A 16,950-nucleotide genomic window follows, 5' to 3' on the forward strand; every position below is an offset into this window, starting at 1 on the left:
AATGGAGAAAAGATTGAAGTTGTCAAGGACTTCATTTTTCTTGGATCAACTATCAACACTCATGGAAGCAGCAGTTAAGAAATCAGATGACGTATTGCATTAGGCAAATCTGTTGCAGAAAACTTTTTTAAAGTGTTGAGCAAAGATGTCAGCTTGAGGACTAAGGTGCACCTGAACCCAAGCCACGGTATTTTCAATAACCTCATATGCATGCGAAAGCTGGACAGTGAATAAGGAAGACCGTAGAATTGATGCTTTTGAGTTATGGTGTTGAAGGAGAATATTGAAAGTGCCATGTGCTGCCAAAAGAACCAATAGATCCGTTCTGGAAGAAGTACAGCCAGAGTGCCTCTTGGAGGCCAGGATGACCAAACTTCGTCTCTCATACTTCAGACATATGGTCAGGAGGGAGCAGTCGCTGGAGAAGGATATCATGTTTGGTAAGGTGGAGGGTCAGAGAAAAAGAGGAAGACCCTCAATGAGATGGATTGGCCAAGTGGCAGGATCGATGGACTCAAGCGTGGCAGCAGTAGCGAGGTTGGCCCCGGATCGGGCAGTGTTTCATTCTGCTGTGCATAAGGTCGCTATGAGTTGGTACTGACTCAATGGCACCTAACAACAATAGTAGGGACATTGAATTCATTTCCACAGAACTGCGTTTATAGTCATCTTGGTTGGTCCATGGTTTTTCCTCCACCATAAGTGGACCTAGTACCATGTGAATGCTGATCTTTATCTCGAACAGTGCTGAACCTTACTGTGGGTTCCATCTCACAATGATCCCGTATGCCATAGTAGAGTTGCCCCACAGAGGTTTTCAGGCTGTGTTCTGTATGGAAGCACATCTCCAGGTCTTTCTCCCATGGAACCGCTGCTGGAGTTTGAACCACCAACATAGGAGCCCTGGTAATACAAAGGGTTAAGGACTTGGCTGCTAGGTGTAATCATTAGTTGCTAAGAACTTGTGGGTTTGTGGGTTGTTGTTTTTTGGTAGAAAATTCCTCTTCAGGAAATCTAGACTGAATGACAGCTGTGATTCACACAGTTAATTTGTGTTTATGCAGACTCTGCATTTAAATGTCTTTGAGTTTTTTGTATCTAATGCACACTCTCTTATGAATGAAACCATGAGTTTCTGATGAATGGAGAATGGTTGTTGCTATTTTAATTAAGACTTCATAGCACATCTAAGAAGAAATTGGTTGAGACATAAAAAAGATAAAATTGATCGGAGTTAGAAGACTTTGAAAATTCTCAAATTGTAGTTAAGACTTGGTGTCTGATGTGGTACCAGAATCTCTATTGCTGAGGAAAAGCTACCTCGATCAATCTAACACAACACACACCTCCTTTGGTGAGAGAACTTCTTGTCTCAGAATGCAGGTGGGCTGCTCTCAGGTGAGCTGGTAGCAGCAGGTGCCTTACAGAGAATATTTTCCTATGCTTTGGTCAGTGCCCAGACAAGATGAAGAAATGCAGGCTGAGGGGACCCTCTGCTCTTACCTTGGGACAACTGTGAGTAGACAGAGAAGTCTTGCTGTTAATGTAGAAATCTCAACTTATTGGGGTAGAGTGATCTACTCTTGTATAGCAAACCACCCTCAACTATTCATCTACATAGCTTCTGAGAGTCAGAAACCCGGGCTTAGCTGGGTGGCTCTGGCTCTGGCTCTCTCATGAGGTTGCAGTGGAAATGTTGGTCAGGGCTGCAGTCATCTGAAGACTGCTTGGAGCTGGCGGCTCTGTTTCCAGAGGTCCCTCCTGCCTCAGCCCTTAACACACCAGCCTCTCCATTGTTACTCACAACATGGCAGTTGTTTTCTGCTACAGCGAAAGGTCCAAAAAAAAGAAACGGAAGTCACAAGGTGTTCTGTAGCAGAGTTTTGGAAGGAACACAACATCGCTTATATTGTATGCCTTTGATCTCACACACCAACATGGATCAAATGTAGGGGCTTGGGGATGTGGCACACGTGGGGGTGAATACCAAGGGATGGGGCCGGGATGACTGGGACCATCTTGGTAATCATTCATCACACACAAGGAAGACCATGGGGGAAATCCCATGGGCTATGGAGGAAAATCAGCAAATGATGTTGAGCCAAGTTGACGATGTTCCCATGGACCATGCTGGCACCAGCGGAGGCTCAGGGCTCAGGGCAAGGTGAGAGATATGGCTTGTCAGCAATATTTAACGAGGATCAGCTGTGTGCTGGGCACGAGCTACAGACAAGGGGGATGTAACAGAGCAAGAAGGGGCTCTGAGAGAGAAAGACCATGAAGGAGACATGTTGGCAGCTAACCTAGCTTAAGAACCAGGAAACCCTTCTCCTTGAATGTAACAAATTAGCAAAGTGGAGGGTAGGTACAGGAAAGAGACCATACATGTTGTAACAGCATGGAGGTGGAGGCTTCTGGGAGGCCAGAGAGCTTCAACAGTGTTCCGTCTCCCTGCAGCTGAAACCCAGACTTCTCTGCGTTTAAAGGAAAGTGTCTGTATTTATTAAAGTGAAAGTCTACAGAGCTTGTCTTCAATGCCCATTAAGAATTCACAAACCAAGAATGACAAATGGATTAGCACAGTACAAAGATAAAATTGATTGACGTTAGAAGACTTTGAAAAGTCTCAGGTTTTAGGTAAGAATTGGTGTCTGGCGAGGTGCAACAGTGGCTGCAGCAATGCACTCACACATAGATTGTGAGGACACCACAGGGCTGGCATAAATTCCATTCTGTCCACTGTTGAGGGATCCTGGGAACCCACTTCATGTCACCTAACAACAATCTATTGAATAGGCCCTCTTGCTGTTCTTTAATTGGCCACTAGATGGCGAGAGGGGCTCAGCCCTGGCAGGTGTTTGGGGCTCTGGGGCCCCTTCCCAGCAGGCCACCCAGGAAACACATCCTGGAGCCAGACTTGTTGAGGAGGTTCTGTCTTTGTCTGTGAGCCCCCAACCCACTGGGACAGGGTGGAGGAAAGATTTGGGGCTGATCTGTTCTCCCCTGTGGCAATCCAGCTGTCCCCGGACCTGGGCCCTCACAGATGCCATGCCCCCTGAGTGGGGCATTTATGGTGCTGTGTTCCCCAACCCAGGATCCCATGGGCTTCATACCCACTGACCTGGGCCTTCATGGGCACTGTGTCCTGTGACCACTGGGGGGCCACAGCCTCCTATAGACAGCTCCCAGGCCAACCTATAGACCCCTTCCTTCTTATTGGAACCCCTGTGTGGGCCCTGAGGAGAAATGCAAGACCCCCCATATAGGGGACATTAGGGTCCTGTCTGAGAAAGTTCCAGTGGGGTGAAGCCTTCTTTGCCCCACACTTGCCCCAGCATCAGGGACAGGCAGCTGGGGACTGAATGACTTGGAAAGAGCTCTCGCTGTGGTAAAGGGGTGAAGTGTGAAGAGTTGGGGGAAGGGTGGTCTGTATAGCACTCCGTCTCATGGATCCTGGGGGGAGGGTAGTGGGGGTGCTGGAACTGGGTAGCTCTGGCTCTGGGTTTCTCAGTGCAGTGGAGATATTGACCATGGCTATAGCCATCTGAAGACGAGATGGGGTCCCTCAGGCCTGCTGGTGTCCCTGGTGGCTGGAGCCGCAGCTCTTCTCATTCATTGGAGAGCAAGGCTACAGAGCTTGCCTTTAATGCCATTCACAAATCAAGAATGACCACTGGGTCAGCACAATGGGCTCAAACACAGCAACACTTGTGAGGATGGTGCCAGGCCAGATGGCATCTTCTGATGAATGTTGAGGGTCGCCATGATACAGAACCAACTCGGTGGCACCTAACAACACCACCATTCCCATCTAGTCACCTGGGCCCAACTCTTTTAACTTTTTTTACATATACAATGCAGAGGCATTAACTCCATTCATTGTGTTGTGTAACTTTCAGCATTATATGTTTCCCTATTTTTATTAAGTTCCTTCAACAGGAAGTCTGTGCTCCCTAGGGAGTCATGGTGTGGCGCTGTAGGATAAATATTGGACTGCATGCTGTTCAAACCCAGCAGCTGCTCACAGGGTCTCTATGAGTCGGCCTCTGCTGGCAGACAGCAAGAAAGTAGGACCTATGTCTTACAACCTTAAAGGACTGAATTCTGCGTACAACAAGAATGAGACTGGAAGCTGATTTTTCTTGAAGCTTCTAGGAGAAAATGTGGCCCAGCTGACACCCTGATTGCAGCCATGCAACACACTGGACAGAGATGCCTGGTGTTCTAAGTTTGTGGTGATGCACAGAGATGCCTGATGTTCTAAGTTTGTGGCGATGCACAGCAAAAGAAATGAACACAGTAATCAATGTATACTCACCTGGTATTTTTAACGCACAAAAAATGCACAAATGTGTTGTTGTTGTTGTTATGTGCCGTGGAGTCGTTTCCAAATCATAGTGACCTTGTACAGGGTTTCCAAGGCTGCAAATCTTAACGGGAGCAGAAAGCCTCATCTTTCTTCCATTGAGCAGCTGGTAGTTTCGAACTGCTGACTTTGCGGTTCGCAGCCCAATTCATAACCACTATGCTACCAGAGCTCCTTGCACAATATGAGGGGGATTAAAAAAGTTCATGGAAAAATCCCACTTTCTTTTCATTCCATCTCCCCACTAGCTTTTTGAAACCTCCTCTTTAAAAAATTCTGGAAATGAAGAGGACTCAAAATACTTATTGATGAAGATCAAAGACCACAGCTTCGGTATGGGTTGCACCTCAATGTAAAGCAAACAAAAATCCTCACCACTGGACCAATAAATAACATCCATATAAATGGAGAAAAGATTGAAGTTGTCAAAGACTTCATTTTGCTTGAATCAACCATCAACACTCATGGAAGCAGCAATCAAGAAATCAAACACATCTGCTACACAAGACCTCTTTAAAGACCTCTTTAAAGTGTTGAAGAACAAAGATGTCAACTTGAGGATTAAGGTGCAATTGACCAAAGCCATGGTATTTTCAATAACCTCATATGCATGTGAAAGTTGGACAGTGAATAAGCAAGACTGTAGAAGAAATGATGCATTTGAGTTATGGTGTTAGAGGAGAACATTAAAAGTACCATGGGCTGCCAAAAGAACAAACAGATCTGTGTTGGAAGAAGTGCATCCAGAATGTTCCTTGGAAGGCAGGATGTGGCAGACTTTGTCTCTCATACTTTGGACATGATGTCAGGAGGGACCAGTCCCTGGAGGATATCATGTTTGATAAAGTGAAGCGTCTGCGAAAACAAGGAAGACCCCCAATGAGATGGATTGGCACAGTGGTTTGAAGAAATGGGCTCAGGTGTAGCAACAACTGTGAGGTTAGCCCAGGATCGGGCAGTGTTTCGTTTTATTGTACACAGGGTTGCTATGAGTTGGTATGACTTGATGGCACCTAACTACAACAACAACTTTAAATAATTATCATACAAAACTTAAACACTATGGCTAAAATTTGCTTGCTTCCCTCCACAGAGGCAGTCACTATTATTAATTTAGGGTGCATCCTTCCAAATCTTTTTAAAATAGAGGTAGGTTGGTGCCATACAGAGAAGCATGGTGCATACACTGATCTCCCGACGGGAGGTGAATCATTCTGTGAGGGTAGAACAGCGCCATAGTATTGTCTTGACATTTTTCAAAAGCAGACCACCAAAATGTTCTTCCAGGACGCTGCTAGGTGGGTTAGTAGCAGTTCAAACTGCTTGAAGCCCCAGAGACTGCTTCTACTTTCTAGTGTCCAACTTCAGGGGGTCTGCTCTTACGGGAGTAGAAAGCCTCATCTTTCTCCCGCAGAGCGGCTGGTAGTTTCGAACCGCTGAACTTAAGGTTCGCAGCCTGATTCGTAACCACTACGCTACCAGAGTTACGAATTGGGCTGTGAACCTCAAGGTCAGCAGTTCTCAAAACTACCAGCCGATCTGCGAGAGAAAGATGAGGCTTTCTGCTCCTATAAAGATTTACAGCCTCAGAAACCCTGTACAGGGTCGCTATGAGGCAGAACCGACTCCACAGCACAGAAAAACAACATAAAGTGCATAGAACTGTGCCTAGCACACAGGAATTGCTTAGGTGTTTGCCATACATGCTGAGCATTTACATACTCTTTTGGCACCTGGGTTAATGCGCCAGCTACTTGGAAGGAGAAAGCTGTGGCACCTGTTCCCGTAAAGCCCAGAGACCCTGTGGGGGCCGTCCTACCCCACCCTACAGGATCACTCAGAGTCAGAATCACTCAACAGCAGTGGCTTGGGTTGGGATTTATCAACTGAGATGTGACCAGATACAGATGTCTCAGCACGGCCCTGCCTGCAGCCCGGGGTGGGTGGTGGTGGGGACATGGGACCCACCCAGGGTGGGACTCTGCTCCCTTCTGGCTGCTCCCGGGACCTAAACAACTTAGCGCCGGGGGAATCCCCTTTCTGTGCCTTTGCCTCCCCACCTGGAAGACAGTGAAAATAACTGTGCATTTTGCTTTAGAGACATGGACCCCATACAAGTTAGTGGAGGGTTAATTAGTGTCTTCTAAAAAAGATGTGTGTGTGTAGGGGGAGGGGTACAGTAATCCTGCTAGCTCAGAACTCTCATGCCCTGCTTGGAGACTGTCTTACCAAGAACCTGAGGTGTGGGAACACCCCTTTCCCCCTCATTGCCCCCCGAAAGAGCCAGTGTAGTACCACCACACTGCAGATATTTTTATAGGTCTGGTGGGGGTGTCCTGGAGCCCTAACAGGGCCCCTGAAAGTTGTTCAGGCACGGTGCTGGAGAAAAGTGTTGTGGGTGGGGCCCTGAGCCAGTAGGCCCCGCCACCCTGGCCCCTGTGGGTAAACACCTCGCTAGCCACACGGTGCCTGGGTGTACAGAATGCCAGCCTCTGGGCCTGCCGGTGACCACAGAGTCTGCCCCCAGGCTTTACAGAGCACCACATCCAAGCGCCCCATGCCTGTCCCCAGCTCCAGAAAGCTCAGAACTGACTCCAAGAAGTCTCCCTGTTTACTCAGAGACTCCCAGTTATGTCTGGGTCCAGGACTGGATTTTAGGAACTTGGGCAAGAAGGCCAGCAGGCAGGCGACCACCCATACCCCAGAGGCAGCCCAAGCACATGTCGTACTTTTATTGCACGTTAACTACATTGTAAAACACCCCACACAACGCTGCCAAGGCCGCCCTACTGCTGCGGATCTATTTACACCGCAATGTCCAAGCTGAGTCCCAGGCAAGGTCGCCTGCGGAGGCCCTGGGCATTGCCTGCTGGGCATCGACGAAGAGCGCTGGTGGTTGGCGTCCCTCTTAAAACTGCACTCAGGGTTCATCTGTCCACCTGTCCATCAGTCCCGGGCATCCACCTGGGGTCTCTCCAGCGGTCAGACAAATGCTCAGAGTAGAGAGGTGGGAAGGTGGGAGGCAGTCTATCTGCAGTTCTGTGCCTGGGCTCTCGGTGTGCAATGTGACACAGAGAGTGACCCCGGGGATTAACAGTAGGCGATCGACGTCTGTAGATGTTTTATAATACAGATACTTATAAATACAAAATCCTAAGCAAACGCTTCCTTCTCTACAAAAGGGTGGGTGGGCGGCTGCAGCCACCTCCGTCCATGAGCGCAGACATCGGCCTGTCCTTCTCGCTGGATCTGCGTCCACTTGGAGGACCCCTCGGGTTCTGTCACTCCTCGCCTCCAGAGGGATTGCATGCCTCTGAATTCCCTGAACTCACCCAAGTGAATCGTGTCTTGCAGGGCAGTCCAGCCTCCTGCTGGGTCCCAGGAAGGCAGGTCACTACCTCGTGGCCGTGGAGGTGGCGGCAGTGCGATCTGAACCTAGGTCATCTTCCACCACGCTGCGGATTCCGTTCTTCTCCACGCAGTCCCCCACAGCACGCAGTACCAAGCGCAGCCGCCTGTCCAGCGCCTCCAGGTGCAGCGGGTAGAGAACTGGGGCTACCCGGTCCCTCCGCAGAGACTCGGCCATCAAGAGGCTCAGCTTGTACTCCTCCTTGGCCAGGAGCTGCAGCCGTAGGTAGGTGGACCTCCTGATCCTAGGAGGGAGAGGGAGGAAGGTCAGGCCCCTAGCAGGGGGAAGGGGGAGAAGAGAGGGAGACCAGGTCTCTGCATGGGAGAGAGGGGAAGGTCAAGCCTCTGCAGAGGGGAAGAGGAGGGAGGGCAGGCCTCTGCAGGGGGGAAAGGGAGAGGTCAGACCTCTACAGGAGGGAGAGGGGATCAAGCCTTTGTAGGGGGGGAGGGGAAGGAGGTCAGACCTCTTCAGGGGGGAGAGGGGATCAAGCCTTTGTAGGAGGAGAGGAGAGGGAGGTCAGGTCTCTGTAGGGGGGGGAGAGGAGGTGTGGCCCCTACAATGGGAAGGGGGTGCCCAGGCTGCTAGATGCTGGACATGGAGAATGCTCAGCTGCGCAGGGTAGCCCTGGGACACACCCAGGGGTGGTGACCAGGGACTGACCCCTCACCTACACATCTGCCTAAATAGCTGGATGCTCTGAGATATGCTAAGCCCACAGCAAAGGTCACAGACCTGCTATCCAACTGTAGAGTGGGGGAAACTGGGGAAGCTGCTCTTGGCACCCATCGTAAATGCACCCTAAGATAGAAACCAACTCTGGGCCTCAGCGTCTGCATCTGTAAAATGGGGCAATGCTTTGTTTCCTGGGTGCTGTGTCCTTGGAAAGGGTTTTGTGCCCCGTGGGTAGAGTCAATGCACATTGGGCTTGGGACTGGGGACCCCCTCTCCACACGTATTCATGGAGGGACCCCCTCTTGCACATGTCCATGGGGGAATGCTCTCTCCACATGAGTCTGTCAGGGCCATACCTGCAGCATTGCTGTAAAGGCACCAGGATAGAGAGCTCATCATGGGAGTGCTTCCCAAACCTGCAGAGAGGACATGTATGTGAGGAAACATGTGAGGGACACAGTGGACACACACAGTGGACACATATGTAGGGACACATACAGCAGACACATAGAGGACACACATGTGAGGAACACCGTGGACACACACATGTAGGGACACATACAGCAGACACATAAGAGGACACACATGTGAGGGACACCATGGACACACAGTGAACACACATGTGATGGGCTCACTCAGAGGACACATGTGTGAAGGGCTCACACAGTGGACACACATGTGCAGCTGCGTCTCTGCAGAGGCCTGGCTGACAGGTATCTGTCCCCAGCTAACTGGGGGTAGGGCTGGGGACAGGCATACTCCTCAGATCGGGGGTCAGTGTGGCTCACCCTCTTCCGTTGTCCAAGTGGATGATGAACGTCTCATTTCCAAACTTCTCAAAGGTCTCATAGTGGTGGCGATCCATGTTTCCTGGGCAGGGGATAAATCAGGGTGGGGGTTGTGTGTTACGGGTCCCGCTCCAGCCCAGATTAGGGTGCCCTCCCCTCCACCTGAGCTCCAGGCCCCCTGTGTGACCTCTAGCTCTCCACCTGGGAACTCAGGGGGCAGAAACCTCCCTCTTGGGGACGCTGAGACCCCAACAGCCAAGTCCTCACCCATATCCAGAGCGTACCCATGAGGAAATCGAAGATGGTCATGTCCATGAGGTCCAAGATTCGGTGGGGGCTATCGTAGGGTGGTGTCTGCTTCACTTCCTCGCAGTAGTCTGGGTCCACCTCCCACCTGTGAGGGCCAGTGTGAGTAGGGGAAAGGGGCTCCGGCTGAGGTCAAAATCTAGGACCGCCCCTCTAGCCACATGGGACCCAGAACCAGTGAATTTCAGCTGCAGCTGAAGGACTCACTTCACAGATAAATGTGGGTCAGCAGCAGGGAGGAGATCGCATTAACAGGAGCATGGGACTAGGAGGTGATGGGGCCACCTCACTCTGTCCTGGACTGGCCACACCTGGGGTCACACTACAAGCAAGCCTGGAACCATGCTTGGGCACCTGCAGAATCTCTGCTGCTCAAGGGACAAGCTGAGAGGGTCGTGTCAGGGATTCTGGGGACTCAAGTCCCAGAGTGAGGGATCCCTTGCTGGGGGGCTAATCTGGAAAGGGTGTTGCCTGAAACCAGCATCAGATGGGGCAGTTTGCACCACTTTGATGCCCTGTTCCACCTGCGTGCGTAGCCACTGCAGAGGCCGGCACCCCCAGCTCAATTTCCCGTGAAAGCTAGCCCTCCCAGGGTCCCCTGTTGCCCCACTCACTCGGCCTTCTTGCGCTTGTGGTAGGAGCGCCGCCAGGGGTTCCTCCAAGTCTTCCTCTTGGCCAGTGACAGGTCAGGAAGAAAAGCCGCCAGCGAGCCCTCGATCTGGTCTGGTTTCCCACATAGCGCATGCTCCGTAGAGCAGTAGTAGGAACATTCGCCATAGAAGCAGATGTTGTTGGCTGTGGGTGGAGAAGGGCCAGTTCCAGGGACCTCACGGGTAGCACGAGGTGGACCCTCCCACTACCTAGGGGCAGAGCCCCTCACGAGTCTGCTTTCGACCCTCACCCGCAAACAGGAAATGGAAGCTCAAAGGGGTGGCAATCCGCCAAGATTACAAGGCTACTAACACCAGTCCCCCCACCCCGTAAGGAAACCCAAAGCCACCACTGTGGAGTGGATTGTGACTCATAGTGAGCCTGTAGTACGGAGTAGAACTGCCCCACAGGGCTTCCCAGGCTGTCATCTTTAAGGATGGAGACTGCCTCATCTCTGGTGGGTTTGAACCAAAAACCTTTTGGTTAGCAGCTGAGCACGTAACCAGGGCTCTCGCTGCATTTGCTCAAAAACAAAGTTCAGAAGGCAGGAAGATGCAGGAAATAAAGAACGGAAATGGGGAGTCCAGGTAGGAAGGTGGAAACGTGCTGTTCCACTGAAGGAATTGTAACTAATATCATGAAACAAAATGTGCATGTACTGCCTAATGGGAAACCAATGTGCCCTGTACGTTTTCACCAAATCACAAGGAAATGCTTAAAACCAACTAAACAAAATGCATTCTCCCCACTGGCTGGTTGCCTGTGCCAGATGCCGGCTCTGGCTGGTCTGGCTGAAAAACCCCCCGGAACTGTTCTGTCCTGATGATCATAGTCCCGGGGCAGGTCTACTCTTGGTATATTCATAGCGTGAGTTCAGGTCTCACTTTTTAGTTTGTTTTCTTGGTAGACAAATCCTAAAATCCAGAAGCCAATGCTGTTGAGCTGACTCAGACTCACAATACACCGTGGGAATCAGGGTAGAACTGTGTTCCATGGGGTTTTCAGTGGCTGATTTTTTGGAAGGAGATCACCAGGTCTTTCTTCTGTGGCACCGCTGGATAGATTTGAGCCTTCAACCTTTCTCTTAGCAACTGAAAGTATTGATTGTTTGTACCCCCAGGGGCTCCCTTAAAATCCTGGGAGAAGGAAGGGTCATCACTCAAATCCTCCCAGGGCCCCTGAACCCACATGACTCCCCAGTCCCTCCGCAGTCCAGAAGCTGCAACTCTGTTTGGTTTAAGAGCCCAGGGCCCACAGGACTGGCATTCTGGTTCCCTGGAGAATCTGATGAGTTCAGGGTCTATAGAAGGCAGGGTCTGTAGAAAGCTGTCGTTTCCACTTTAACCCTTCAAGACAAAATTAATTTACACTTTGAGTTTTTCTTTGCTTTTATTTTTCTTGAAACCGTGTGTTTTTGATAATGAAAGGCATTTTGAATTAAATTAAAAAGAAAAACTTTTTGAGGTAATATGGATTTTGACACAACTATTAAGTGACATAGCAACCCTGTATAGGGTTTCTGAGGACCAGCTGGTAGATTTGAAGCACCATGGGACACATATGTCCCGAGGGACCTCTAGTGCTGAAGTTGGTGAGATGAGACTTGGTTTGTTTATTGCTGTTGTTTCAGATTCATATAGTTATACAGCTTCCCACCAGATGGCAGCATGCACTAATAGTGGGATTGCTGTTTCCCACTAAACCCCAGAGGTGGAAAATATATGTGGTCAGAATAGAGTTAATAATAAGACAACCAAGATAAAGCCAGAGCAAGGGTCAAGCCTGGACAGAACCTGCCATCATTCCAGCCAGCGCCTGGAAAATTGGAGTGAAAATGGAGGGCTTGCCATGCATGGCTTTCTGTAAGGACCAAGAAAGTCGCCTCAGTAGTGTGGCTGAAAACTCTGGTAATTCCTTCTTCCCCATGAGAGGTCAAGGAGGGAGAGCCAACTGGCAGGTGATTCCTACAGTGAAGACATTTGTAAGACTTTGCCAACCTGAGCACCTCAAAACAGAGGAAGAAAAATGATGCAAAAGGGCATTTTTCAGTGGTTGAATGGACATACTGTGCTTCATTCATACTATGAAGCATTATTATGCAACAAGAAGAAGAAATGAATTATCAAACCATGAAAAGACATGGAGAAACCCTAAATGCATATTACTAAATGAAAGAAGCCAGTGTGAAAAAGCTTGAAACTATGTGATTCCAACTCTGACATTCTGTAAAATGCAAACGCTACTTTGACAGTGACAAGATCAATGGTTGCCAGGGACTCAGATGAATAGGTGGAGCACAGGACATTTTTAGGGCAGTAAACGATTGTGTATGATACTATAATGGTGGACAAGTGACATTATGCATGTGCCAACGTCTATAGACAGACTCGATGACACTTAACAACAGCAACAACAACACAGACTGCACCCTAAAGTAAACCACTGACTTGAGTTAATAATGAGGTGTCAATATCGGTTCATTAACTATAACAAATGGTCCACAGGAGTGCTAGATGCTAACGATAGGGGAAATGGTGTGCGAGAAACAAGGAAGCATATGGGATTTTCTGTAAAATCAAAACTGCTCTAAAAAATAAAGTCTGTACAGGCAGACCTTACAGATGCTGAGTTGTGTTCCAGAGCCACTGAAATAAAGTAAATATCACAATAAAGCCGGTCGTCCAATATTTTTGGATTCTTAGTGTGTATGAACTAAGAATCCAAAAATATTGGGTGGCCGGCTTTATTGTGATATTTACTGTGACCCGCAAGGTCAGAAGTTCGAAACAACCAGCTGTTCCGCAGGAGAAAGATGAGGCTTTCTGCTCCCGTAAAGATTTACAGCCTCGGAAACCCTGTACAGGGTCACTATGAGTCGGAACTGACTCCACGGCACATCACAACAACAACAGTGTGTATGAAAATTTATGTTAACACTATACTGCAATCATTATGTGTGCAGCGTGAAAAAATTGGAAATATTCTGAAAGTGATCAAAATGTGGTACAGAGACACAGGGGAGCACATGCGGTTGGAAAAGTCTATATGGTACGGACACACCAGCCTTTCATTTGTAAAAACGAGAGACCTGTAAAGGGCAATAAAGTGATGGGCAATCAAATGAGGCCTGTCCGCACTTTAAAAAAAAAAAAAAGAAAAAAGTTACTGGGAAGAAGCTAAGCATTTGATTTCAGGATTTTATCAACTGCACAAGAGAAAGCAACATGTGTGGCTGAAACATTATCTAGATGAAAGGCTGAGTGGTCAGATGATATCCTAGTATGGGTGTCCATGCCTGGTGTGATTCCAGTGACTTGGGCTAGGGTATCACATTGTGTGCTACCTAGCATCACTGAGACCACTCAGTCATCTTCCAGGGAATGAATGCAAATGTCCAAAGTCCTGGAGAGGACTAAGGAGCAACTCCACAACTCGCCAAGATGGCCAGATTTCATCTCTCATACTTCGGATGTGGTATCAGAAGGGACCAGGCCCTGAAGCAGGGTACCATGCTGGGTAAAGTGGAGGGTCAGTGAAAAAGAGAAGGATCCCAAGCAGGTGGATTGGCAGAGTGGCAGCAGCAATGGAATCAAGTGTAACAGCTGGGAATTTGGTGCCAGGCTGGACAGTAGTTCATTCTGTTGTACATAGGCACTATGAGTAAGAATCAACTCAATCGCACCTAACAACAATTACTACAACTCAGGCCTACCGAGCAAGGGATACTACACAGTAGCTTGACTCAGTGCCTGATACCAAGAAGGTATTCACAAGCATTTGCCTAGCAGGTGAATGAAGGAAGGAGAGATAGATGTATAAGTGGAGCCTCCAAGTGACAGTTCTGAAACAACCTGGGGGCAGATAATGAAAGGGACTATGACTTATGGATACCTTGAAGATTTTAATGTGTTTACAAATGAATCTCAGCATGTCAAGTATGCATCTTGTATGTGGAGAAGGAGCCCTGGTGACGCAGCGGTTAAGTGCTCAGCTGCTAATGGAAAGGTTGATGATTTGAACCCACCAGCCACTCCATAGGAGAAAGATGAGCCTCCAATAAAGATGACAGTCTTGAGGGAGGCTCTACTCCGTCCTATACAGTTGCTATGAGCTGGGTATCGACTCAACAGCAAAAGGCTTTGGTTTCGTATGTTGGTGTCCCATGCTAACTTTTGAGGGGCACCAGGCCATGGTGGAGCCTGCTTCTGGGGTCGAGTTGCTCAACACTTAGTTGAGGAAGAGAAGGGCTCATGAAACCTATAACTGTGCAAGGGTCTTGTGGGGGTGTTTTCAAACCCAGGGGGTGGGACTTTAGAAAGTAGAGATCTTCTCAGTCTGGACAACCCAAAGAAGACGGCTTAGAAAGACTAAAAAGTTTCCAAAAGCACATTCACTTTGTCTTTTAAAATAACGACATGTTAGAAACAATCTCTGCGCCAACAACTGGGGCTTGGTAGAGAATGTCAGTGCACCCGTTTTGACATGATCACAATTCATGCGCGCTGATGTGCAAGGGGTCACATGGTCAACTGGGAAGTGAAAGATGCAGGTTGAAGAACAGTGGTTTATGGATTGAACCGTGTGGGGAGCACTGTGACTCTTTAGGATAAGCATTGGCCGCTAACCAGCTGCTCCTTGGGAGAAATATAGCTTTCTGCTCCTGCAAAGATTTATAGCCTTGGGAACCTTAGGAACCAACTTGACAGTAGCAACCAAAGTTATGTATAGAGGGTCATTGAAAAAGAGTAAGACCCTCAATGAAATGGGCTGACGCAGTGGGCAGCAGCACTGGACTCAAACCTAACAATGTGAGGCTGGTGTAGCACCAGGCAGTGTTTTGTGAACTGACTTGATGCATTGAACAGCAATAACCGCAGCTGGTTAGAACCACGGGCTGGTTCTAACCCCTCTACCTTAAATATAACCCTGCTTGGAAATAGGAGGTTTCTTTTGTTACGTTAATGAGGGAAGGTCCTATACCTAATCCCTTAGGGTGGTGACATCAAAGGGTGAGAGGCACTCACACAGAGGGGAAAATAGGTCCCATGTGAGAGCTACTGACAAAGAAGGCCCCACCCACCCACCCAGAGCTGAAACCTTGAATCCATACTTGTAGCATCCTATGAGGAGTGAAAAGTTTGTCCCCCAAACCACCCACTTTTGTGGTCGTTTTTGTTACGTCAGCCCCAGGTAACCTCTAAGACAAGCAGTGTAGGGTGATTTCGTTTTTGTTAAAAAGCTGTAACAGCAGTGCCCAGCTAAGGAGCTCTGGTAGCGTAGTGGGTTATGAACTAGGCTGCTAACTACAAGGTCAGCAGTTTGAATTCACCTGCAGCTCTGCTGGAGAAAGATGAGGCTTTCTGCTCTGCAAACATTTACAGCCTCAGAAACCCTCTACATGTTCTCTCTAAGTCAGAACCAACGCCACGGCACATAGCCACTACCCCTAGAGCTCAAAACTAGCGAGTGTTTAGAAAGCTACTTGAGAAGCCCCTCACCCCCACCCTACCAGGTGCAGGATTACCTGGTGAGATGAAGAAGGTTCTCCATAATTTCTTGTCTCGAGTGACATCCCTGATCTCCTTGGTCATGTTGACCATCCTGCCTGCCACGGGAGGGACTCGGCGGAAGTCCAGGATCCTAGCCACAAAGCAGCAGGGAAATGAGTCTGTGTCTGCGTGGCTCTCCTTGGACCCTGAGGCAGCTGCTCCACAGATCCAAGACACCGTGACAGCCACTAGGCTACCTCCATTTAAATCCCATCTCAAGGAGGCCCTGCTCAGCCCACCCTCAGGGACAGGAATGCAAGGCCCCAAGGGACTGACCTTGGCAGAGACTGTGATTACCCGAAGAATGGAAATGTGCCCTCTTTTCTGTGCTGAGCTTAAGACAAAATTAAATTAAATGATCCACTTTTAACGAGAATCTTTCTAAATGGCACTGCATATATTGCTGTGTGCTTAATTAAGCAGTGTGTGCTGAATGGGGTTTTTGTTTTTTTTCCTTTTTTTTTTTGCTGATACAGGTCTGAGGCAGTTCGTCTCCATCCTTTGTGTCAAGATGACCAGGTACAGAGGACCATAAGGCTGACCTGCCCTGTGTTAAAATGCAGACCACAAAAACCCCTTCCCTTTCTTCCTTCTTCCCTTTATTCACACCTACCCACCAGTCTGTAGACAGTTGTGCATAAGTATGTTCTGGAAGGTACTGGGAGGACAGGAGGTAATGGCTAAGAGCAGAGGACTTTGGACAGTTACTCATGGTGCCTCAATTTCCTCATCAATAAAATGGGATAAGGATAATTCGTACCTACCTATAAGGTGACATGAGGGTGAAATGAATACAGGTGTACCTCAGAGACATTATGGTCTTAGTTCTAGACCACCACAGTGAAGTGAAGATTACATGCAACACAAAGAGCTACACAATTGGTGGCTTCCCAGGGCATAGACACTAGACTGGAGTTTATCAAGTGTGCAATGGTGTCATGAAAAAGTTTGAGCTATTGTGAGAATACTAATAGACACCGAGAATGCCACTGAGACACAAAAGGAACACACGCGGTTAGAAAAACAGTGCTGATAGATGAGCGGGACACAGGGTTGTCACAGACCTTCAATCTGTAAATGTGTGCTATGTGCAATAAAGTGAAGCGCATTAAAGGAGGTATACCTGTGTGCATATACAGAGTAGCACATTAAAGGAGGTATACCTGTGTACATATACAGAGTAGCACATTAAAGGAGGTATACCTGTGT

The 16,950-nt window shown here is 48.6% G+C and overlaps 1 protein-coding gene across 1 annotated transcript in view; it reads right to left on the bottom strand.

Moving 5' to 3' along the window:
* FAM20C (family with sequence similarity 20, member C) overlaps nucleotides 1–16,950 on the bottom strand; it is a 74,760-nt gene that overhangs the window by 7,234 nt on the left and 50,576 nt on the right. The window contains exons 5-10 of the mRNA XM_006859889.1: nucleotides 15,717–15,832; nucleotides 10,156–10,336; nucleotides 9,520–9,629; nucleotides 9,236–9,317; nucleotides 8,804–8,863; nucleotides 7,765–8,019 (exon numbers count right to left, since the gene is read on the bottom strand). Coding sequence (XP_006859951.1) covers nucleotides 7,765–8,019; nucleotides 8,804–8,863; nucleotides 9,236–9,317; nucleotides 9,520–9,629; nucleotides 10,156–10,336; nucleotides 15,717–15,832 — 804 coding nt within the window. The remainder of the gene's footprint in view (nucleotides 1–7,764; nucleotides 8,020–8,803; nucleotides 8,864–9,235; nucleotides 9,318–9,519; nucleotides 9,630–10,155; nucleotides 10,337–15,716; nucleotides 15,833–16,950) is intronic.

Source organism: Chrysochloris asiatica, unplaced genomic scaffold (assembly GCF_000296735.1).
Source record: "Chrysochloris asiatica unplaced genomic scaffold, ChrAsi1.0 scaffold00034, whole genome shotgun sequence".
Classification (NCBI taxonomy): domain Eukaryota; kingdom Metazoa; phylum Chordata; class Mammalia; order Afrosoricida; family Chrysochloridae; genus Chrysochloris; species Chrysochloris asiatica.